The sequence below is a fragment of the Podospora pseudopauciseta genome, chromosome 1, assembly GCF_035222475.1.
Source record: "Podospora pseudopauciseta strain CBS 411.78 chromosome 1, whole genome shotgun sequence".
Classification (NCBI taxonomy): Eukaryota; Fungi; Ascomycota; class Sordariomycetes; order Sordariales; family Podosporaceae; genus Podospora; species Podospora pseudopauciseta.
Window position 1 is genome coordinate 1,110,638 of NC_085892.1, and position 24,366 is coordinate 1,135,003.

The 24,366-nt window shown below is 52.6% G+C and overlaps 6 protein-coding genes across 6 annotated transcripts; 4 read left to right on the top strand and 2 right to left on the bottom strand.

Moving 5' to 3' along the window:
* Positions 1-2,025: 2,025 nt before the first annotated feature.
* Positions 2,026-6,776, bottom strand: OSH6 (Oxysterol-binding protein OBPa). The gene is made up of 8 exons (XM_062906844.1): positions 6,415-6,776; positions 6,158-6,235; positions 5,994-6,099; positions 5,821-5,931; positions 5,486-5,764; positions 5,165-5,414; positions 4,802-5,115; positions 2,026-4,748 (listed from the first exon to the last, which is right to left on the bottom strand). The coding sequence occupies exons 1-8, from the start codon at positions 6,461-6,463 to the stop codon at positions 4,265-4,267; spliced, it is 1,671 nt and encodes a 556-aa protein (XP_062769732.1). The 5' UTR covers positions 6,464-6,776; the 3' UTR covers positions 2,026-4,264.
* A 125-nt stretch (positions 6,777-6,901) lies between these two features.
* On the top strand, positions 6,902-12,926 carry QC763_102880 (uncharacterized protein). The gene is made up of 4 exons (XM_062906845.1): positions 6,902-7,503; positions 7,656-8,681; positions 8,744-12,497; positions 12,560-12,926. Exons 3-4 carry the CDS (start codon positions 9,116-9,118, stop codon positions 12,643-12,645), a joined length of 3,468 nt encoding a protein of 1,155 aa, XP_062769733.1. The 5' UTR covers positions 6,902-7,503; positions 7,656-8,681; positions 8,744-9,115; the 3' UTR covers positions 12,646-12,926.
* A 252-nt stretch (positions 12,927-13,178) lies between these two features.
* On the bottom strand, positions 13,179-13,805 carry QC763_102890 (uncharacterized protein; the record flags this gene model as incomplete). The annotated part of the gene is made up of 1 exon (XM_062906846.1): positions 13,179-13,805. One exon carries the CDS (start codon positions 13,803-13,805, stop codon positions 13,179-13,181), a length of 627 nt encoding a protein of 208 aa, XP_062769734.1.
* Positions 13,806-14,192: 387 nt separating this feature from the next.
* On the top strand, positions 14,193-15,693 carry QC763_0003610 (uncharacterized protein; the record flags this gene model as incomplete). Its single annotated transcript, XM_062905085.1, has 2 exons — positions 14,193-15,579; positions 15,633-15,693. Exons 1-2 carry the CDS (start codon positions 15,407-15,409, stop codon positions 15,691-15,693), a joined length of 234 nt encoding a protein of 77 aa, XP_062769735.1. The 5' UTR covers positions 14,193-15,406.
* A 421-nt stretch (positions 15,694-16,114) lies between these two features.
* Positions 16,115-21,221, top strand: TCB2 (Tricalbin-2; the record flags this gene model as incomplete). The annotated part of the gene is given in 5 exon segments (XM_062906847.1): positions 16,115-16,306; positions 16,369-16,672; positions 16,734-19,414; positions 19,469-20,926; positions 20,937-21,221. 4 exon segments carry the CDS (start codon positions 16,115-16,117, stop codon positions 20,825-20,827), a joined length of 4,536 nt encoding a protein of 1,511 aa, XP_062769736.1. The 3' UTR covers positions 20,828-20,926; positions 20,937-21,221.
* A 601-nt stretch (positions 21,222-21,822) lies between these two features.
* Positions 21,823-24,147, top strand: QC763_102910 (uncharacterized protein; the record flags this gene model as incomplete). The annotated part of the gene is made up of 1 exon (XM_062906848.1): positions 21,823-24,147. The coding sequence occupies one exon, from the start codon at positions 21,823-21,825 to the stop codon at positions 24,145-24,147; it is 2,325 nt and encodes a 774-aa protein (XP_062769737.1).
* Positions 24,148-24,366: the final 219 nt, after the last annotated feature.

A 24,366-nucleotide genomic window follows, 5' to 3' on the forward strand; every position in this document is an offset into this window, starting at 1 on the left:
ACACAGTGTTTGGTTACAGTGCGTGGGAGCTTGGGTTGCGTTGAGACCCCTGAAAACAAAAACACCAACGACAGTGACGGCTACGACGGCATGGGTGATGCATGGCACTTCAACTCAGCACTACATACGGTGAGACGATGGGACGGTGGTGGTGGGTTTTTTTTTCTATTGAAAACTTGCAGTTGGAGCTGATGCAGGAACCGACAAGAACACTCGCATTGCAGGTTTGGTAGCTGCATTTGGTAGTGTCTTGTCAGTGGAGGCGATTACGGTAAGGGAAAAGAAAGTTTGGTTGGGTTAATATAGGTCAGACGCCTGAGAGGGAACTATAGAAATCCGGGTGGGGTTTCCCAAGCGAACTGCTGGTATGCATGGTGTTTAGGTTTGGCTATGGGATGATGGGGACTTGTTGAGCATGAGGTAGGTTGATCAATCTCAAGTCATCCTACGACGTCTTCGATCAGTCAACTTAAACAGCGTTAAATCATAATAAACCCCAATACATCACAGTTAAATTCCCCTATTTTATTTCAGACTCCTCACACCATCTCGCCTATACGACATAGAAACGCTCCCGAAATTCATCATTAACGAGAGAACCGCAACTCATTCGCCGCCAAAGATAAGTATTAACGACAAAAAACTCTCGGAGATATTCTAACTCACCCATGCAAGTGACAACCCCATTCATCACAGTCGTATTCCCAGATGAATATAGCCTGAAGAACAATCTTTTGCGCACAGACTGGAACAAACTCCGACACACAGACTGGAAGGGACAGCAGAACAAACACACAGACATCATCATGCCAGGAGGCTCTTCAAAAGATCTTGGTAATGTATCGCTTCCCGGAATGCCGCGCCTGTTTCCTCCTTCTTGTCCCCGGAGGGTAAGTCTGCAGTTTGATGTTGATCATGATACTTAGCCGGGTAGGGTTCTCAAGCTTCACTTTTGTTTCGTGTAGCTTTTTGCGTCTTCTCCCAGGCTCGTTTCTGCTGCAGTTACGATGCATGTCTCCGTCACCGTTGCATCTACTGTATGTATGCTGATGTCCTTCGTTTCCCAGTTTCGGCAGAGACATTCGCTCGGTATGCGTCTACTGCCGGGTAGGTTTCTACCGTGTTTCGAACCTTTGCTCGAGATAAACACCATCGTCGTCACTTTGCTACAACGTGATGTTCGGTGGCTCGTGGCGGGTGGCTTGGTGTAGTGTTGCACGCCCTCCATCGGTTCTGTTTCGCCCTCTGTAACAAGTCTGCCCAGGAAGTCTCACCTTCATCCCAACTCTCAAGATGTGTCGTTGCAACCGACAACAACATCATCACCACAACCCTCCATTACACAGCCCAGCAGTGATCAACAACCCCAACCCCCTTCCTCCCCATCACCCCGAAAAGAAGAGCCGATCAGCCGACCATGTATGATATACCTCGCGGTGTTATCGCATACGTATTCTGCAAGGGGTACATCAAACTCCCTCTTCAGTTTAGCAAGTTCAACATGCAATACAACATTGGCATTCTCCAGCAACACACTCAACTCCCAACAAAAAAAGCAAAAAAAAAAAAAAAAAAAAAAAAAAAAAAAAAAAAACGGATAAAAAGCAACAATCATTCCAAAAAGGCAATTGCTCTCTCAAAACAGACCCCCTGTGATGAATATCACCAAAATGAAAAAAGTCTGAGCGCTGCTGCTCCCAACGATGAGGCTAACAAAGTGACAGATATCAAAGGGGAAAGAAGCAAAACTGAGCGCGACGACACTAAGGACGCAAAAAAAAACACGTGTGGCCCCTGTACCGTCGTCGCGATAATCCAGCGAAACCTTGACCCCGAGATTCATCGGTTGGTGAGTCCTGTAGCCGGGAAGGTGAAGCCAGTGAAGTGTGTTCTCGGCGCCTAGATGTCCCATCGGTGGAGTCGCTCGCTGGTGGACGGACACACGCTACCGGTAGCAGATTCCGTGCCTCTTTTCGATTGATTCATTACGTACTTCGTGTTTGATGAAAACCACCAGAATGCGTGTGCTGCTTGATAACATTTACTCCGCAGACTTGGCGAGTTTGCTATCGTGCTGTATCGTTATCGTCAACTTCGTCTTCTCTAGCATTTTGTCCTGGTAATGCCCTGCCTCCCAGACCCGACCTCACCTGCCCCATCAGCAGAAAGCTTGTTCCCTCGAGCGCGAAAAAAAAAGCAAAAAGAAAATCCTCTCCTAGCGCCCCGTCGCGATGAAGCACGCCGTCCAACGCTCTTCGCCCCGCAATCTTTCCGGATCCGAGAACGGGCACTGCTGCTCGCTAGCTTAGGGTCAACGGCCGATATTGCGGCATGGGGTAGGTAAGCTACCCTAACGATGTTCGGCTCATGGTCCGACGACACTGGCCTTGTGGACGCCGAGAAAAACCCCAAGCAGGGGGCAGGCACTCCTGTTGAGAGGGGTTCATCATCTGAGACCGACGAAAAGGGCTCCATGTGAAAAGCATGTGAGCCAGGATGTATCTCGCCAGATCGTAGATTGATCAACGATAAAATTGCGCAAGGCAAGTTCAAAAACCCACCCGGCGAATGTTTCGAATGATCAGCAAGAGACTCCGGTTCTCACGATCCTGTCCGTGAACATGGAGCCCATATGGCGTGGTGTTGTATTACAAAGGGGTGCGCCCGCGCTTTGACAGGTGGGGAGGGAGGCAGACGTGTGGAGGGTTGGGCCGAGAACACTACTCGTCGCGGACATTTGTTGCTGCTGCCTCGTGAGGCTACCTGTCGCCATCTAGGACTGGAAAGACTGTCCGGTTCGCGTGGTATCCTGGGGCTTATTGTTGCAGGACAAATTGGGTGTGTCGTGTATTACTTTCGGTCCGGTTCCGCAGCCCCGGGAAAGGGAATGAGCCAGCCGGCTTCTGTCCGTCAGTGACAAGAGAACCAACCTGTCTCCGAACATGGCTGCGGTAGCATTATAGGTGACCACCGTATTCTGCGAGTCTGTGGTGAAGAGCAATCCTTTCGTGCGAGAATGGCCCGCAGTGATCCAAGGCATTGCGACGTTGAAGAATTGCGGATGCCACATCCGAACAATGGGAAAATCTCTCCCCAAATGAGACCACTTACCTGGCAAGGGCCTCCTAATTCGATCTCGCGATGGACCAAAACAGATGGTGAACGGTCGATCATGGGCGGCTCCCAGATCCGGTTTGGTACCTATCTTGTTAGTGAACGGCATGATAACGACATACCGCCTTGTGCCTCAAATCAACCGGTATCAAGGCTGAACGAAGCCGCAGTAAGGGATGACAAGCAGGACGACGGGTCTTGAATACTCCTGAGTGGTACCATGGTTCTCACTTTTCGGGTTCCTGCGTCCCCTGGCTCCGCCAAGGGGCTCTCAATCCGAACGGTTGGGTCCCCGGCAGCGGATGTCTTTCCATGTTGATGCTGTCCCGACGGTCAACAAATCCTCTCCCCAGTACGGGTTCGTAGAAAAGCGGGGTGAAGCCAACTAGCAAGAAAACTCTGAGGCGCGAAGGATTCAGATTGGACGGCTTCTTTAATGACAGGATGGCTGGTCTGTCCTTGATGGCAGCGAGGGTGAGAAGAAGATTGAAATCAAGGTTGGTCAAGGGCGCTGGAGAATTAAAAGCAAAACCAAGGAAAGTCCGGTAGGTATCTAAGCGTGTTACTAATGGTGGCTTTCTTGAGTTGAGGGAAGGAATGACTTGACCAAAGACACCATGGACGACTAATACACATCAACGTAAACTTCCTAACCCTTAGCTACGTTATAGACTATGTTCCTCATGAAGTGTGAAATAAACTGTGCCACCAGCAGGAAGGAAAAGGCTGACGCAGTGACCCAGAGGCGGCTCAGGGGCAACCACACATCACACAAGGCACACGAGTTCTGAATGTTCATGGATTTGCATTTCCCAGGAGTTGATCCCAAATCAGAAATAACAAAACAAAAATGTCCCCCACACTGAATGAATGGCCGGGGTAGAGCCCATGTGCCAGAATCAAAATGCCAAAAGCGCCTCCCTCCTTTCCTTCCTTTGTTTCCACCAGGTATCATTGTCTACTGTTGATCGACCAAGGAAAAATGATTAGAGCCTACACTCACCAATCTCCACTTTGACATTGACCTGGTAGAACCATTTCCAATCCTCCTTTTGTTATGATGTATGCTTATGCCCACCAAACCATGATGCTATAGACTTGAAAGAAAAAACACTACAGTTTAAAAACGCCCATGATGACGCCGAGTGTTTTACCCCTGGGCGTCAACAAAGACGTCATCTTGTGAGTCTTCTGTGTCGGCTCGCTTGGGATTTGCAGGCAAGGCCTTCTTCATGTCGTCGTGGAAGTCAATTAGCGGCCCGGCCTTAGCCTTGTCGCCTGTTGCAGCCAACATTGTCTGAATCTCTGCTGTACTGCGATGGTTGGGGTCCAAGGGAGGCTTCTCCCCTTGAGTTTGTTCCAATGAAACACTGCTTGCTTTCGTGGACATAGAATCTTCCGAAATCTTGGTTGGTAGGGTCGGGGTCAGGGCCGGTGCTCTGCTGTCATCGGCTGATGGTCCGTCATTGTTGAGATTGATGAGATTGCTGTCATTGCTGTGGGCTGTCTGAGGGCGTGACTCAGAAAATGAGGCTCTTGGTGGTATCACGATCCTTTTCTCACATTTTTGGCCTGGGATGATTGGATAGATGGCCATGATCTGGGCCGCCTGCTTCTCTGGTGTCCTTCCGTCTCTGTACACAGTTGTTAGCTTGTGCCCTCAAATTGACCGACGATGGCGTCAAACATTTGAGCATTGATAATCCACTCGAGATCTTCCTCGCCTTCCTCGGATCCGCCAGGACCGCCTCTAACTCTCCTAAACAGTCTGGGGTGCCATTCGACACCCTCATTTGCTCTCAAAGCAGCCTCTTCACGCTGGGTCTCCTCGATTTTCGTCTTTTCGTCGGTTGCCAGCTCATGGTTACGTTCTTTGACTGCTTGGGCAGTCTTAGCCCACAGCCTTTGAGATTCTCGTTCTTCTTGTTCCTCAAGCGGTCGGCTCAGAGGGGGACTATGCTTTGACTTGGTGGCGTTGAAGAACATCTCCTTGTGGCCAGTCTGTAGGGTTTTAGCATTGTGCATCATAGCGGCGCTCAAAATCACGTACCTTGACGTTTCTGAGAAACATCTCTTCGCTCCACAGTCCTGAAAGCTCATAGAGCACCTCGCCCGTTTCCTCATTTTTCACCGTTCCACCAATGGCATTATACGTGCCGCTGACCCAGCCTTTGGTCTTGAACTCAATGTCGGCAACAAGGCCGGTCTCTGGACATCTCACATAACTGTGATCTCCCAGCTCATATTTCATTTTACCAAAGAGGATACCTCTTGCGTACATGTTCGGCTGGGTGAGGATGCTAAATAGTCGAATTGTGTTAGTGCATTGTGCGAAGCTGCAGCAGTACCGGAACATAGTGCATATGCTTACTATCTTTCTCCCTTGGTAGGATCCTTGCCGCGATTTTGGAGGGTCAAGATGGCAATGCCTTCCATCATGCTAGCGGCGGAGTTACCCAGGAATTTGCTCCTGGGTTTTAGCGTCCCATCCACCCGAATGTGGTGACCAGGTACCATATAAAAGTAGCTCGACTTTGGAGGATGGTGAGAGGTTTGCTCGGAAATGTAGTACGCTCTGGTGTTGTCGGGGAAGTCCCAGTAGCACGAGAAAATCTCGCCCAGAATGGGATTCAAAGGCTTCTTGACACCACTAAATAGGCGGGTTAGTAAACAGGCATGACTGGTTAGATATCAGAAGGGACTCACGGAGGGCGAATGTGCCAGCCGCTCAGGTAGAATTTGACAACGCCTAAAAATCTTTCTACCGGATCGTCAATGTGAGGAATCGGCAGCAGCATTTCGGGATGGCACATAAAACTATAGCGGTTGTCAGCTTCAGTCCTCCTCTCTGTTCCTTTGAGTAGCGGAGGCAAGCGTACTTTGTGATCCTTTCCAGCATGGAACGGGGCTCCAAGATGAAGGTAGGCAGAACGACTCTACTCAGATCGGCACCAGGTCTCAACTGGGATATGATGTGGGAAAGGACTGGATACCGGTGTCAGTAGGCGTATATGACCGGATAGCCCTGGAGTGGGTGACAGACCGTTGCCCTGATCGGGCTCGACTACGAGGGTATCATCTTCGATAGAGTCTGATCCGTCGACAGAGGATCCTCGGCTGCCTACGAAAAAGCGGCATGTTAGCAACAAATATGGTCATATATGATCCCGGATGTCCAGTCTCTTGCCTCCCTTGGTGATGCTGTCGGTGCGCCGGTGATGAACTTCAACTGGCTCGCCGTCTACATGATGCATCTGCTCAAAATAGGCTCTTGACAAAGTGGAATCGCATGCGACTCACTAGCATTAGAGGTTGCCCTTCGGCGCCCGGAGACGAGTCCCATGACCATAGTTTCAGACTTCTGTTTCCTTTCGACTTCACCACTACTCGCGGCCTTTTCGGCAGAAAAATGTTGAGGAAAATAAAGAAAAGTGGAGATTTGGAGGGTAGGATGCACGATGGAGGGTCGGAAGAGCTGTCAGTATCTTGTACTCGGCACGGTATTGCTGCGCTATGGTGTTGCGAAGCCAGGAGAAGGTCGAATTCTGGTGCCTAGAGGCTTCGCAAGAGGAAACAGAAAAAATTACGTCGTTGATCTCTTTACAGGCAACACCAGGCTCCGGATGACGAGCGGGATTCGCAGCTGCCAGAGCGGCCGGGGCGGGGCAGGGAGCTGGGTGGAGGGTCTGGACCAGGGGAGCAATGACGTGGGGTCCTTGTCAACAGGCGCCTTGTACATCATTTGTTGGGCAACAGATTTGATGGACATCAAAGACACTCAGTTCATCAAGCACGGTGAGAGGCCGGCAACGCCTAGACGACACCTCATGCGCCCCAAGACCACGAGGCCTTTCTAAAGAGGGCAGCTGGAAAGATGATTCCGAATATGTGCCCTCTTTTACACCATATAGCATCTGCAAGTACTCTTCTAAATGTCTTGGATCGAAGACTTTGGAAGAGATTCTTCTTCCATGCCATGCCTACCCACGTGGTGGGGGTGAGGGACGGAAGAGGGGGTTCAGTCCGACCCCGCAGGAAGTCGCTGTTCTTTGTGCCGCCACCGTCATGACAGCTGTAGCGGCGGCATTCGAACACATGCGCCGGCGCACCCGTCAACGGGAACGATCAAGATCGGTGATGGCAGAGTTGAAGTGGATTCTTATAAGTTTACGGAGCACCCAGGATCCGGCAAGGTCGACCCAGGGACTACAACTAGTTACCGCTGCTCATGGTATCATGCAACCCTAACCCTCATGATACTGGCCCAGGCTTGAATTCATATCTTGTGCATGTCTCATCGAAAGACGAAGATGCATATATATACTGTAACCAGGGTACCTATTCGTGTAGCGCCAGCACTTACATATATAGCAGGCATAACATCTGAGGGTACGTGTCTTTAGTCATTCTTCCTGCCATGGTCGTCAACTATCTCGATTCCTCGCTCAATCTCACCAGTCACAACAGATGTGTAGGGCTCAGTCTGGAAACCGATGTCACTGAGGTTATAGATGGGAAGCATCGACTGACATGAATCGCAGCACCGGTTGAGGTTGCACAACACATAGGAATTCCAGATACCGCCTTGGTCCAGACTCGCCCAACTGCCTAGGCGGCCGAATGGTGGTCTGGGGACCTGAAGCCCATGCCTGTGGGCTAGTGCAAAATTTCAGATGGTTCCTCACCATGTTGAAAATGAAGGGATCATTGATAATTACTGCATCAGCCGAGCAGGTCGAGACATGATTTTCAAGCAGGAGATAAACCAGTTCTTTCTAGACATCAATATCATCACAGGTTAGGTAGTACAGGTACGCCCTGCCCCTTCCTTACCTTGATTACGGATGATGAACCCTTCTTTGACGTTGAATTCCTGGAGCCGCAGATCGACATGGATAGACGGCCCCCAGTGCCGTTTCAGGCGTGGGCACGCTAAAAGCTATTGATACCGCTGCTTGGCCGTCTTGCAGCATGCCCGGTCCAGGTTCCGGGCAGGGCAGGGCAGTACGACACCAGCACACAAAACCCCCAAAATATCATCTGGTGAAGATCAAGTTCAGCTGCACGCTTAATGCACCGTTACATCAGGGCCTTAGTATACGATTCCACGCTGCCTTCGTATTGATGAAGTCTTTTATCAAGGGAAGCCAGCCAACCAGGTGCTTGCTTGGCCGACGAAACAGCCGATGGATGCCCAAGTCACGAACGTGGAGACTGGAGGGGACTACTGCAGCGGGAAGATGGGCCCGTTCTCGACCCTGAAACATTGAGCCATCTCCAGCCAGCTTCACCTCGAGATCTTCAGCAGACAGAAATGGGGGTGGACCGGCCAGGACATAACAAGATAAAGACATGGAAAAAAGAGTGTGACGAGAGAGTAAGCTTCCCTCCCTTCTGCAATTGCTTGCCTGCTTCGTTGGCCAGCTCGCAAAGGAGTAGTAACACACAAGTCCGGACTTTTGAGGCGCGGGCATTGGATTTCCATTCTCTCAAGACGCAGTTCAGGTGCATCCACTGCTGAGCGGCTGTCTCCCAGTTTAGGAAGTAATTCCCTTGCATCACTGGCGGTATGGTACCTCGCTGGACAGCCCTGGTGCCCCGCATTACCCGCTAACATCAACCCTCGCAGCAGCAAGGTTTCCCACACGTCCAGTTCATCCCAGGCCGCACCACACACCACGGGTCCACGAACCACCACAACTTTGTCTCATTTTTCCCATTGAACATAAAACTTGTCCTCTCTCACACCACTCTCCCCGAACCCGGCTGCCCGACCCGTCACCTCTGGGCTCGATCGAGCCATATGCCCACCCACGAAGCCCATACGAAAGGGTCCAGTCGGCAGCTCCACAATACATTGTTGGGCTGCCAGAGCATCGACGACGAGCACATGCCCGCCTTCCGTTCCGGTCGTGGAAGCCAGCTTGCCAGTACGACCGGCAATTTCCTGCCCACACGCAGCAGCAACAACGACTGGACAACGTGAACGAGTACAAGCTCAATGATGGAGAACGAACCCCCCGCCATTTCTGTGCAGGATGATGGCAAGGGATCAAAAAGGGGTCGAATCATGGGGAAGCTCTTTGGACGCGACCGAGATCGAGACCGAAAGGGGTCACAGGGTGCCGCTGATTCTCGTGACTTAAACGACTTCTTCCATGGTCCTGGCGACACATTACAGGTCACCCATGCGGCACCTCCCATGCTCGCGAAACTCGACACCAAGAGCATTTCGCGATACCCCAATGCGCTTCAGGTTCAGGGGACCGGAAGCAACAACTCGCAACAATCCCTTTCCATACGATCCCAAAATGGTAGTCCCAAGAAAATCAAACCTAACAGAAGGGGATTGGTTCTTAGATTTGCAGAAACACCCCCTGAGGTTATGGGCGAGGGTGGTGACATCTGCGAAGTACCCACCATCGAGATCTCGAAACGTCGCAGAGCAAGGCCGCCACCTTCTCCGATTCCTCCTCGTCATACCGATCTCGGTAACAGTCCAAGATTGCCGATCCGAGAAGCCCAACCAAGCCCGGGGACGTTTGAACCAGCACCTCTCCGACGCACCCAGACAGGTTTCTCTACGACCTCGGATTCCCCCGACTCAGATATGTCTGCTTCGAGAAACCCATCCGCTCGGCTCCTGACAAATCCTACGATGGATCATGACGAGAGGCGGAGGTCATTCATAGAAATTCAGCAGGCTGAAATGCGGGAAGCCGAAGGACAGGCGTTTGTCAAGGCGGTTAGAGCTGCTTCTGGTGACAAGTCCAAGTGGGACGAAGCAGAGGCTGCACCACCTACACCACCAGAGCCAGAGCCCGGATCGGCCATGACTGCGTCACCAGAGCCCATTCAAACACCCCGATTCCCACCACAGCCGTCGCCAAACCCTCCAACCTCAGCACCACCGCCAATTCCAGCCAAAAGACAACGACCTCATCCATCTCCTATTCCGCCACCACCGCCAGAGCATGCCCCACCGCCATACACACCGTCAATGCCACAAACAAACTCGCCAGAGAGACTAAAACATGCAGCAAGACAACATGCGCATAGTCCTGTGTCCGCAGTCTCGGCAATCTCAGCAGCCTCGAGCTTCCATCATCCATTTGCAGCGAGGCAAGGAAGCAAATTGGGTGATCACGCGTTGCCAGTCACTCCTCTAATGGGGGGCTCCAGCTTCCAAGATGTTGTGTCAGCAGCAGCCGACGATGCCATGAACACGTTTGTGGAGCGCACCCGTCACCTCTTTGAACTGTTCCGGTTACACGCAGAAAGTGTACGGCCATTGCTCGCCTGTACGCCGAATGAACTCGCCAGGGCGTCTCTTTGGTGGTTTTTGACTGGTAGAATGGCCCTTGAAAATGCCATTCGAGACCGACCCTCGACCCCGGAATCTCAGATGAAGAATGAAATTTGTAAACAACAGGCTTATACCGACTTGGCGAAGGGATACTGGTTGTTGGAGGAAATCATGCCTGAGATTGTCAACAGCGGGCGTAGTCCAGTTGACAGGGAAGCAGAGGACGTGCGTGCCACTCTTGCGTCGAGCCTTCGGAAGCTGTCGGTGTCAATGAAGCGAAATGGTTTCCTGCCGCCAGAAGAGCCCTTTCTACCACAAACCCTCGATCGAACCATTTGGTTGGAATATCCTCAGTTGCCAGGCGATCTCAAGTCCATGCTTTGGGGGTCATCCAGCTTGGCTCTCTCACAAAATCAGCTGGCCAGCTCTGGCATGAGCATACTTGAAACGCTACCACTGGCCGACTCACCCTCTGCATTCTGCTTTGGCCGGTTCCAAGTCAGTCTCTTCTTGATGGAGAAAGGACGAGAAGCGCAGCGCATTCATCTGCCATGTTTCATATCGATTGTCAGACCCCAATCGCAGCCTGATATTCTGTTTGTGGCTGCAAGCCAGAATGGAGCTGTTCAGCTACGGATCTCTGGCAACAAGAGCACCGGACCGGTATGGGAAGATGTTCGTTGGCGTTCAGACAGCTGCACTTTGGAAGTCGCCATGCCACGAGGCTTTATTGTTATGATACAGTGCTCTCAACCAGCCTTCCAGACCCTGCGAAGCATGTACGAGTTCAGTAACAAAGTACATTCCACCCTGTACCCGAAGCAAGACGAAGCTTGCGTCTTCAGATCAACCCTTCGGTCTTTTCAGTACTTCGATAACGACCCGCAGGCCAGACAGTTTCCGAAAGAGCCGGCTCCGAACTGCGAGATTGCCATGTTTGAGAGGTTGCATAAAGAAGGCGCCGCAACCGGTCCTCGCACATATCACAGAGGTTTCCGGATAGCAGTCATCACAGGTCCAAGGACGAAGACTCTCAGTGGCGTCAACCAGCTGTACAGCCCTGAGGCGCCTATTCGGTTTGGATTCTTACGCAGCGACAACAACGAGCCCTCGCTTTCCCTGCGTTTCGAGAATGGTCGTTTTAAAGGGAGCATGGTCATGTCTTTTGCTGACGAAAAGGAAAGAGTCCGGATGCACACACTACTCATTGGGACTGCACTGCATCGGGAGGAGTCGATATTCTTCGAGTCTCCGCTGAAGGGAGCTTGGATCTCGGAGAGGTTTGGCGATTCTCAAGATGGAGGACTAACGGCACTTTCCAACCTCAACTGGAACAAAGTCAGGGTCATCAACCAGGACACAGACGGTGACCGGGCTGCGCACTGTGTGTTGTCTGATAAGCTGCGGGTCATCTTTGAGTTCAAGGACGGAACGATGACTGATCGGATTAACGTCGCACCAGGGGAGCTTAAGATGCGTCTTGACGTACAGAATCCGAGCTGTATGATGGTCTTCCGTCAACCGCAGGCGGACATTACGCTCGCCGTGACAGAGGCGAATGTCTCCTCTGAATCGGCCCAACGGCTGGCCAGGGCTCTGGATACCATCAAGCAAAGGCCAACCATCAGAACCATCATGTTTCCAAAGATGGAAGACCTGCACACCTTTGAGATGGCTATCACTGGGTTCAAGGTGCTTTTTGATGGGATTGCGGCAACATTTGCCATCTCGCGCAGACGAATGGTGGTGCCTATCCACAAGAAGTGGGAGGCCAGTGCTACTCGGATCCAGGTGGTGCAGCAAGAAGGAATCACGCAGATTCTTGCCTTCTTTTCGGATTTTTCTCATGGACAATGCATGGGCTTCAGCTTGAAGGGAACAGATGTGTTTGAATCTTTTGGAAAGCAGGGGAAGGCGGGGCTCAAGATTGTGGATGCCAAGTTCCCGCTGCCGAAGGTGCTGCAGGCTGGGATGGATGGAGCGCAGGACGCGGCGGATGCAGCGTTTTTGTGTTTGGACTTACCTGAGCTGCCCGGGGAGCATGATGATATTTCGATCGTGTTTGAGGATGAGGCTGGTAAGTTGATGCTGCCTGGGATTTAACGAACCTGTTCGTCTGCTAACATTGTGGCTTTACAGAACGTGATAAACTTGCTGCATGCTTGCCTGCACCAGTCAAGGGTGGCTCCAGGCTGATCCCAAAGATGAAGGGGTCGAAGGAGTAAGTGGAATTCATGATGGTGGGGCGTTCAAAGATCGAAACAAGAAGGGGTTCCAGAGGTTGTTCATCAGGTCACACGAGATATATCCTCTAAATCTTATTAGTTAATGTTGCTAGCACGGATGGGACCGACAGGACAGGGCAAGATACATGAGTCTCTTGGTTGGAATGAAAGCAGTATTTTTGGGTGCATTATGGGGGAAACAGAGCAAGACGGTCATCATCATACAGCGCGTTACAGTCATGTGTATGGTAGTCTTAAAACATGCAATTCTTTTGGAACCTTCGTCATTCGCTCAGTTCCCTTCATCAGTTGCTCAGTTGCCTTTCGCAAGTAACCGCTGCTTGTATATTACATGAAGTGTATGTGTACGCAGGTTTTAACGAGGCCTGCTTGACAAAAAACGAGGGCCCAAGTCCAATACAGTCTAACGCCCCAACTCCGTGAAAAGTTTCATAGCTGGTGAGTTGATTACTTCTACTCGTAGTCTCTCACAGCCTTCTGACATCGACCTCGCCCCCCCTCAGAGAGCCAGTCTAGTATCTCCTCCTCGTCGGCTCCGGGCTAGGCGATCTGGTCGGGCTCCTGCTTCTCGGCCTCGTCTTCAACCACTTCTTGGTGCTCAACTCCAGCTCCCTCTCCAGCTCCGGGCTGGGATTTTTACGATGAATAAAATTGCAAAACCCGCCCCTCACGCACCCCTCCCCCGAGTTCAACCTGCAGCACGCCTCCCTAAAGTCCGTCACAGGGCTCAGCTCGCAATAGATGGGGCGGGCGGCGTACCACCGGCTGTTGAGGTCGTCGCAGGCTTTTTGGGCCGAGTCCTCGTACTTGAAGCGGGCGTAGACGTTGCCGATGAGGTGGTCGTTGTTGTTGTCGCAGACGACGAGCTCCTCGATCTCGCCGTACTTGCACATCTCGCACCAGATGTCCTCGTAGAAGGCGTCGAAGTGGTTCTGGAGCTGGGAGGGGTTCATCCTGTTCTTCGGGTCGAAGGCCGGATTCTGGTAGAGGTTGGGCATGAGGATTGTCTGCGAGTAGGAGGGCTTGACGTGCTTGCGGGAGCAGCGGTCGCCGTGGCGGCAGGCGCCGATTTTGTAGTAGAAGGAGCAGTTGACTTTGTCTTGTTCGGTGCCGAAGATGGAGGCGAGGAAGTTGGCCATTTTGGCGGGTGGTTATTTTTCTTGTCGAGATTGTGGTTTGGGGATGGTGGTGAGATCGTTCGAATGTTTGGTTATAGATTCGCGGGGATGGATGGGCGAAAACCGAATGGGAGGCTGAAAAAGTGTATTGCGATTCGCGACGACACGAAAGTTTGGTGTTTGGCGTTGCAGTCCAGCAGGAAACACAAGGCAGTGGAAAATATCCACTTGTTCAGCCTGGCGTTGCCACATGTGGCGTTAGGTCTCTAATTGGTTTGACTAAAGATTCCTGGGGAACAAGGCTGAAAGTTGTGTGACACGTGTGTGGCTGAAGCTTCTGGAAGCTCTGGCCAAGCTCGGTCAACAGACAGGGTTCCACTCCGATCGATCCCAATCTCCAACCTGGAACTGATTTGGACCCTTGATCCAACCTCTGACAGAGCAATTGTTACGATTCTCTGGCAAGACCATGAGGCATCTGTTCAACCATTTTGTTTGTCTGACGAAAAACCTCAGCTTTTGCGCGACAATTGACTCTCTTCCCGGGCTACACAGGTTGTCCCATGTTCATCGGGCTTGGTCAGTTATGAATTATGGATTCCTCGGCATTCACCACACTCACAGCCACCGAGATCGTGCAGCAGCTAGCGGTGGCTAGATATGAAAATTGCCTCGTTTTTAGCCAACCTCCTGTCACCAAACTTCTTCTCAGATGAATCGGCAGCCATGATCAGCAACAGCCAATGATGAGGGCCAATGGCTCCGCAGTTGAGGTAAGACATGCCGCCATCACCGACTATCTTCTGCGAGAGGCAGCACGCACACACAGCACATTCGGCCTATGGCGACCACGAGTTACCCGAATGGCGGTGTCTGAGGGAGCTTCTTGATACACAGCACACAGCACCCCAGACCTTTTTGAACAACTGTATTACCATTGACAACAACAAACCCCTTTTTGGAGTCTCTGTGCTGGCTTCCGAGATGCAGAAAGGGGCTTCGCTTGCGCAGTGTCGGTCCACATGTTTACCACCTGGCACGCGTGTCGGTTGATAAATTGCGATGGGGAGGCAGGGGAGCCGACATTGCGCTGCGACGGTCAAGGAATGACGAGTTATTTCACGGCGCACGAGCCAGCTGGAATCACAAGTGACAGCATCATCGTTGTGGCTGTTCGAGACATTCTCCAACCGCTTCGTCTGCCGACAGCTTCAACGGACTGGGTTCCGGGTATTCGGATCTTGATAGGGAAGAAAAAAAACATAAAAACGGGAACAGCGGAAGCACGGGCTCGCCGGTGGGATGGCGGCCGGTGTTCTTCCCGCCGACTCCTGCGTGTGGGTTCGTAGTCGAGAGATTTTCGGCAGGGATCTATACTTTTAGCGCCTACCCGAAGTGACGGGGCGGCCTCAGGGCCAAGGTTGACTTATGATGCAATGTGGTATCAAGTATCAAGCTGCAGATTCCAAGAAGACCTGTTGTCGTGCGACACAGCAGCTACGGCGACGTACACTGTAGCAATCCAGAGCACACCGGAACAAGGCACAAGCAAGAAACATTGCCATGACTGTGCCAAGGTGACGCGATAGCAGCTTCGCACTCTCTAGCGCAAGGGCCGACCGATGAACAAGCCTCCTCTGCACCCCTCAGCTGGGCTGGGAATCTGGGAAAACCCTCTCAGTGCAGGATTCGTAATTCGGAATTGCGCCAGCCAATTCGCGCTCTCCAAAGCCCACGATAGCTTGCCTTTTGGGACCAGCCAAGACCCAAATTGTACCACCAATCCCCGCCCGGCGTAAGGTCCCTACTGACGTAGCACCCGATCTGTTGCTGATCTCCCCATCCCAGCTGGCCCATCCTTGCCAAGGCCCCACGCAGCTTTTGGATAGCTCCTCCACTTCCAGTTTGAGAGACCTCCACGCCAGGTTGTGGCTTCGCTGTGCTGCTGTTGCTCAATTTCATTTTCCCCTTCCTGTTTCCCCCCCCCCTCCTCTCCTTGAGCAACTCTCTAAAGCCTCTTATCCGGTGGTTCGTAGACCCAACTTCTGCGATTCCAGCCACATCTTTTTCTTTTCTTCGAGTCTTGTTCTTGGATATCCATTACCTTAGTAGCCTTCTTCCACACACTAGCATTTGCGAGCTCCAGGTCGCTTGTGCCGCAATCCGCCCGCCCACTGACGGAGCTCCCCCGGTTCTGTCTCTGGCAGCCAACCCGACAACAGACACTCGGAATATCGGCCTAGGCCAACCGACATTGCCTCTTCACCGCCATTGAACCAATTGACCAACGCAAGCGTGGCTGCTGAAGCAGCGTGTACACAGAGACGACCATGGCGACTGCGGTTGCTGCCGCGGAGCTTAAGCAGCAGGGAGCTATCGAGGCTGCTCAGGATCCAGACAGCAAGGTCACCGCTGATGACGCCCAACAAAAGATTGTCGAGGAAAGTCGACGAGCTGGCGTGACGGCCTTCACATTCAACCCTGACGCCAGCCCGGAGGAGAAGAAGGCGCAAGCTCAAGCTGTACGTGTTATTCTTGGCAATGAGTGTATCCCCCCAAAACTAACCACAAAGTTATACAACAGGCTATACCAGAAGGTTTCCACCGAAACCCAGGTGGTGTCGCCATCGCATCGGATCTTGATACTGACAGCAAGTCTGTCATCGACCTTCCCACACCGTCCAAGGCTGGCGCACTCGATGTGGTCAAGGCCGAAAATGGCAAGGTCATTGTCGGTGGTCATGTTGAGGAGGACGAAGATAACTGGTGGGAGAAGACCGGTTGGGAACCCAGGTTTGGGTGGCCGGCTGAGTCGAGTCTCGAGGGTGAGAGCATGCTCGACCATCAGACATTACTAGAGACTCAGATTCCCGAGAAGTTCTTTGGAGGTATGGAACCCCCCTTACTGTCCTATGCCGGGCCAAATTTGCTGACACTTGTGTGGTATAGACTGGTATCACAACGCCGCTGTCATTGCTTTTGCCTGCTTGTCCTCGTGGCTGGTGGCTGTTCTTGGTGGTGGTCTCGCCTGGGTATTCATCATTGGCGCAGCTTGCTCAACTTATTACCGCACCTCTCTGCGACGCGTGCGCCGGAATTTCAGGGACGACATCACTCGTGAACTTGCGCTCAAGAAGCTCGAAACCGATAACGAATCTGTCGAATGGATTAACTCTTTCTTGGTCAAGTTCTGGCCCATCTACCAGCCAGTCCTTGCCCAGACCGTTATCAGTTCTGTCGATCAAGTTCTCAGCAATGCGACCCCTGCCTTTTTGGACAGCTTGAAGCTCAAGACTTTTACCTTGGGTTCGAAGCCGCCGAGAATGGAACATGTGAAGACGTACCCCAAGGCCGAGGATGATATTATCATTATGGACTGGATGTTCAGCTTCACCCCCAACGATACCGCCGATATGACTTCCCGCCAGCTCAAGAACAAGGTGAACCCCAAGGTTGTGCTTGAGATCAGAATCGGAAAGGCTATGGTCAGCAAGGGTTTGGATGTTATTGTCGAGGACATGGCTTTCAGCGGTTTGATGCGTCTCAAGATCAAGCTGCAGATCCCTTTCCCCCACGTCGAGAAGATTGAGATGTCTTTCCTGGAGAGGCCGACCATCGATTACGTCTGCAAGCCTCTTGGTGGTGAGACGTTTGGTTTCGACATCAACTTCATTCCCGGTTTGGAGACCTTCATTATGGAGCAGATCCACGGCACTCTCGCCCCGATGATGTATGCGCCCAATGTTTTCCCCATCGAAGTCGCCAAGATGCTCGCCGGTACTCCTGTCGATCAGGCCATCGGTGTTCTCGCTGTTACTCTTCACGGTGCTCAAGGCCTCAAGAACACCGATAAGTTTGCCGGTACCCCTGACCCCTATGTTCAGCTCTCTTTGAACAGGAGACAGGTGCTCGCCCAGACCAAGGTTATCAAGGAGAACGCCAGCCCCCGCTGGAACGAGACTCACTACATCATTATCACTTCTTTCAATGACTCGCTCGATTTTGACATCTTTGATTTCAACGATTTCCGCAAGGACAAGAGGATTGCCCAGGTTTCTTTCCCTCTCGAGAACGTCGAGGAGGTTTGGGAGCACGAGAACGAAAGATTGGAACTCACCAACGATGGCAAGGCAAGAGGGGTTTTGTTTTCCGATATCCGGTTCTTCCCTGTCTTGGAGCCTAAGAAGCTCGAGGACGGTAGCCTGGAGCCGGCTCCCGAGTCTAACCAGGGTATCTTGCGCTTCACGGTTGAGCAGGCCAAGGAACTTGATGGTGGCAAGAGCATGATCGGCCAACTCAACCCCTACGCGACTCTCACATTGAATGGAAAGGCGGTCCACACTACCAAGAAGCTGAAGCGCACCAACAACCCTGTTTGGGGCGAAAATGGCTCCAAGGAATTCCTCATCACCGACAAAGCGCATGCCAAGCTTGGTGTTGTTATCAAGGATGACCGTGACATTGCCGGAGATCAGACTGTTGGAAACTACCAGATCAAGCTGGAAGACATGCTCGAACTGATGGCAAAGGGACAGGATTGGTACAATCTTGCTGGTACAAAGACTGGCCGTGTCAAGATGCAGGCTCAGTGGAGGCCGGTGGCCATCTCGGGTATTGCGACTGGCAGTGGCGGCTACGTAACACCCATTGGTGTTTTGCGCCTTCACTTCAAGCATGCCAGGAACCTTCGTAATGTCGAGGCTCTTGGCAAGTCTGACCCGTACGTGCGCGTGGTCATGTCAGGCATTGAGAAGGCCCGTACTGTCACGTTCAAGAACAACCTTAATCCCGACTTCGACGAGGTTCTCTACATCCCCGTACACTCGGCGAGAGAGCGCCTCCAGCTTGAGGTCATGGACTCTGAGAACGTGGGCAAAGACCGCAGCCTTGGTCTGACGGAGATCTCCTCCGGTGACTACATGGTTCAGGGTGAGCTTGGCGAGTGGCTTGTTCACGACGAGAAGAAGGAGCACGAGGATGGCCTGCGTATCCACAACAAGGGCACACCCAAGGGCACCCTCACTTACACTGTCGCCTTCTATCCTACTCTCAACATTGCCGATCCCGAGGAAGAGGCTGAGAAGGAGAAGAAGAGGCTTGAGGAGGAAAAGGAAGCAGCAGATGAGGAGAAGGAAGAAGGAAAGGAATCCGATGCCTCGTCTGGCTTGGATGTTCCTCGCTCTACCGAGGCCGGCAAGTTCTCGGCTGACCTTAAGGAGCCAGCGACGCCTCTCACGCCCAAGACCCCCGGTACTCCCCTCTCGGCGACATTCTCCTCCCGGAGATCGCATGAGAACAGAGAGCCCCCCAAGGTCTACCTTACACCCCAGGAGCTGCTCAAGAAGGAGTCTGGTCTTATCATATTCAAGCTCATGGAGGCCGATTTGCCCAAGAGTCAGACCCGCATCGAGGTCTTTGTAGACGACATGGCCTTCCCTTCGTATACCTCTTCGGTTGCCAAGAAGTCAAAGACGACTTTTGACGAGATTGGCGACTGCTTCATTCGTGAACTGGAGTTCTCCAAGTTGACCATCAAGGTGTCGGAGAAGACGGACAGCAAGGAGGGCAAAAAGGAACGAGTCCTGGCCCGTCTTACCGGAAATACTCTTGATACGCTCAAGCAATGCTTGGTAAGTGCTTTTGCTACAGTCAGCCGTGATTAGACTTTCAGCTAACAGCCTCAGAACAACCCAACGGTGCTCAAGCTAAAGGATGATGATGGAAACGTGTATTCCATCCAGGTCAGCCTCAAGTATGTGCCAGTGCAGATGACACTCGACCCCAGCGAGAGCATCAATAACATGGGTAATCTCCGGGTCGATGTGTTGGACGCCCAGAACCTGCCATCTGCCGACTCGAACGGCAAGAGCGACCCTTATTGCAAGTTTGAGCTCAACGGCGTGGAAGTGTTCAAGACCAAGACGGTCAAGAAGACGCTCAATCCCGAGTGGAAGGAGTTCTTCACGATTCCAATCCCCTCGAGAACGGCGGCCAAGTTCAAGGCGACTGTTTGGGATTGGGATTTCGCTGACAAGCCTGACTTCCTCGGCGCTGCTGACATTAACCTTGAGCAGCTCGAGCCATTCAGGGGCCAGCAGTTCACTTACACTCTGGACGGAAAGTCGGGCACCCTGCGGCTCCGTCTGCTCTTCACGCCAGACTACGTCACCAGGACAAGACAGGGCACTTCAACCCTCACTGGTACCTTCTCGGTGCCAGGCAGAATCGTTACTGGTGTGGCTGGCGTGCCTCTCAAGGGCGGTGCCGCTGTGGGCCATGGTGTTGCCAAGGGTGCCTCTTTCTTGAAGCGCGGGTTCCGCAGTGCTACGGGCAGAAGGGATGATGATGATGAAGAGTCTGTCAGCTCGGCCGACATTCCCATCATCACTACCAATGGCCCCGACTCAGGGCCCGGCGGCGGACTGAAGAGATCAGGCGGTCTTTCATTCCCCGAGGCTATCCCAGAGGCACCACCAAGCCCTCCTGGTGACAAGACTGCCGGGCTTGCCAACGGCGCAGGCGGTCTCACCCTTCATCACACAAGAACCAGGAGTGTAGGTGCCTCTTCGGTGCACAGTGCCATTTACCCTGGAGCGTCTTCTGGCACTGCCAACTTCAATGTCGTTTCCGCCACCGGCTTCCCTCCGTCGGCGGATGTCTACGTCATCATCACGCAGACCAAGGACGGCAAGACCAAGCAGGTCGGCAAAACCAAGCATCGAAAGTCGTCTAGTGGCACGATCAAGTTCGATGAGACGTTCAAGATCCAGTGCACTCCAGACGCTCAGTTCAAGGTAGAGGCCAAGGAGCACCACACCTTCGGTAGCGACGACCCGCTTGGCGAGACTCTCTACTTTGTGGATGAGACCAACTCCGGTCAGGAGAAGCAGCTGTCGATTGGTTCTGGGTCTGTCTGGATCAGGAGCTCATTCGTTCCGACTGAGGAGAAGGGTCTGCCAGACAGCCCCAAGTCTACGTCGGGGATCAGGAGGAGTTTTCTGAGCAAAAAGGACCTGAAGGTGCCGGGCTCTTCGGGGTCATGACTAGATGGCAGTCGCAGTATTCGTCGCAAGTTTTCATGGGGAAGGAGTAAGAAGGACAAGGGCAAGGGCAAAGGGTAATTGATTAGGTTTTTTTTTGTTTTGGGGGGGGGGGGATGGAAATGGCATTCATATGGAGTCTGAGGCGAGAAGGGAGGAGGGTTGGGGTTAATAACTAACTGTTAGTCCTGGATGGGGGTTTATTTTTGTTTCTACTGTTTATTGTTTGTGTCATGGTCATGGCATTGTTGCTATTAATTGCGTGATTGATGGTGGTAGTGGTGGTTTTTATGATACCTGTTTTTGTTACTGATAGTTTTATCGGTGCTGTTGAAATGAAAAGTACTTTTATGAATATTGAAGGATATGTGATATTAAATAGATGGAGACCTGCCCCCTTTTTCTTTTGTGATGTTCTGGAAGAATGTCTTGGCAGGGGTAGTTCTTTTTTCGCGCTGCCGGCCGGGGAATTAATGGGGTGAACCCGACTAAGATTTGACAGGTGTTGAATTGGCCAATTCCGTTTCTTGGAGTGAGTGGGGTCTGTGCGTCAGTGGTTCAGGCAGGTCACGGAAGCTGGGGTGCGCGCGCCAGACATTCGTGGGGAACAATACAACTCGACAATTTGCTCTTGTTCACTCTTTTTTGCTTTTTTCTTTCGTCAATTTAACGAACGACAAACTGTTCAGATTGAAGTGACGAGTAGAACAAACAAACAAACAAACCGGCGATGTCTTGACACGACGACGAGGAACAAGATACCACTACGTACAAACTGTCCGCAGGCAGTGACGAAAGCAACGGCCTGATCAAGAGCGAGCGAGACGAAGTCGGTATTAGTCGACACTACAACCACCACCATCTCCGCGACGACGACGACGACGACGATTCTGGTTTTTCTTTTTTTTTTAAAAAAAAAAAGAAAAGAAAAGAAAAACCTCTGAGCCCCATAAATTACATCCATCACGATACTAAAGAAGGGGAATCCACCGCCCATCATGGACCAAGCCGACATCCCCGCGCTCCTCTCCCGCCTCGCCTCGGACGAGGACGCCGCCCGCAAAATGGCCGTCTTCAAGCTCCAATCCAGCATCAACGACCCGGCCTTTGCCGACGTGTTTATATCCTCTGGTGGTCTGGTCATCCTCCGCCGACTGATCATGACAACGGGGGGCAACACCCTCGCTTACTCCCTCCAGTCTCTCTCCCGCCTGTTGGAGGTAGACATGGGCTGGGATATATTCGAGGGTGTCGGGGCGGGGGAGCTGGTGGAGAGGGTTGTGGAATTGGTGGTGACGAACCCGTTGGTGAATATCCTGCGAGGGGCGATGAGTATACTGGTGGGAGTGGTGGGGCATCAACCTGGACAGGGGCAAAAGGGGGGGGTTGTGCCGGGGACGTTTGGGTTCCGGGCGCTGAAGCCGGCCGTGGCGGTTTATCCGCAGTTTTTCGAGCTGGTGATTCAGCAGTTGCAAAGTGCGGATCACGCGCTTTGTGCGAATGCTTTGGGGTTGATTAATGCGCTTGTTAGGGATGCGGTGGTTAATGATGTTGCTAGTGGGACGGTGGCTGCCGGGGGGCCAAAAGGGGGAACGGCGGCGGGAGGAGGGGGAGGGGGAGAGGATTGGAGTAAATTTATCAAGAGGTTGCAGGATTTGGGGTTGATCAAGGCGGTGTATAATTTGTTGCAGAGCTCAAGTTTGCAAGATTTGGCGCACCCGCTGTTGGAGTTTCAGGGGCTGACAAAGGTTTTGCTGAGGAAGTGGAGGGAGGTGAGGGTTGATCTTGAGAGGCCGGAGCACAGGCGGGCGTTGAAGGGGTTGCATTTGGCGAGTGCGCCGGATCGGAGGCATGTTAATGGGGTTGCGGGGGGTGTGGTGGTGCCGATTCCGCCACAGCAGGAGGATGGGACAGCTGGGCAGTCGGGGACGGCGACTACCACTACCACTACGAGAAAGACGAGCAGGAAGCACAACCCGGAGAAGTGGAGGAGGTTGGGGTTTGAGACGGAGAGCCCGGCGGCCGAGTTCGAGACGGCGGGGTTTTTGGGCATGATGGATTTGACGGATTATGTGAGGAAGAACGAGGATGGGTTTCAAAAATTGTTGCTGGAGCAGTCGACGCACCCGCTGAATGAACGGTGTCCGGTTGCGAGGGCGAGTTTGGCCGTGACGATGATCTTGTATGATCACTTTGAGGTGGACAAGTCTGACTTGGAGGATATCAGGGGTTATCTGGCTCTGAATGATGGGAAGAACAACGACAGGCTGTTCAAGCCGCTGCTGCTTCAGTGGTCGAGGCTTCACACAGCGGGGCTGCATGCTTTCTTTCGTATGTGGAAGGCTACGGGGGCGCAGAGGGAGGACTTTGACAAGGTGGCAGAGCTAGTGAGGATTCTCATTGAGCAAGTTGTCGGCCAGGCTAGCAGAACCAAGGACGTGCTGGAGGTGGAGGATGACTTGCAAGAGTACGATGCTGGTCGGTTGAGGGAGTTGCAGATGGAGCTGTTAGAGCTATCGTTTGAAGACCAATGGGGCACGCATCTCTTCCAGGTCCGCGAGGAGCTCAAACACGAGGCGCTGTCGTTTGTCAAGGAGCAGCGTATCCGGTGTCTGCTGCAGGGCTCGTGGTTTACCAAGCCCATGTCCCGCAACAACAACGCCCACTCGAGAGAAAACAGCTACCAGAAGAGAAGGCTTTATCAACCCTGGCGGTATGCCAGGCTCTCTCACAACCGGCGCTACCTTCACTATGCCGATTTTCCTGAGCGTCTTGCATACGATCCCGGCCTCGAGGCTCTGACGGAAAAGATTGATCTGAGCACCATCAGCTCTGTCGTGTCGAATGTTTCCGCTCCGAACGAAACAGAGCCGGTGGCAGATCCTGATGCCGCGGATAGCCCGGCTGCGAACTCGACTGCCTCCCGTCATGGCGCGCAAGTCCACAAACCCACGACCAAGATTACGATTTACAGCTTCGTGGAGGACATACCCGGCGGCAGCAAGCCAGAGAGCGTCGCGGGGAACAGCACAAGCGCCGTGGCCGCCACCTCGAACGGGGAACCAAAAGAGCAGCCGATCCTGACGCTGTTCCCGTTGAACCACAGTTTGGCGTCGGAGTGGCTGGACGGGTTGCTCATGTTGTTGAATCAGACGCCGATCACGGCCGAGACGAACAAGCTGGTGACGTTAGTGAGCGAGTACGGGTTGAAGATTAGGCTGTTGAATGTGAGGTTGGAGCAGATGTATGCCGGGCCGGTTCCTGGGGCGGGGGTGGTGCCTAGTCGGGAGGGGCTGGATGAGGATTATTTTTATGAGATTTGAGTCTTGGGATTGATTGTGGGGAGGGAGGGAGGTGGTTTGTTGTGTTTTCGTTGGTTTTATATACCCCGGGTTGTAACAATAACCCCTTTTGTTCTAGTTTTCAAGTTTTGTTTGATGCTGAGGGGGGGCGGGTATATAGTTTGGTGTGAGATGGTGTATTTGTTTGTCGTAGAGGTGTCATAGCAGGAGGTCTTTGAATCAATGTTTGTGTTGTTTGGT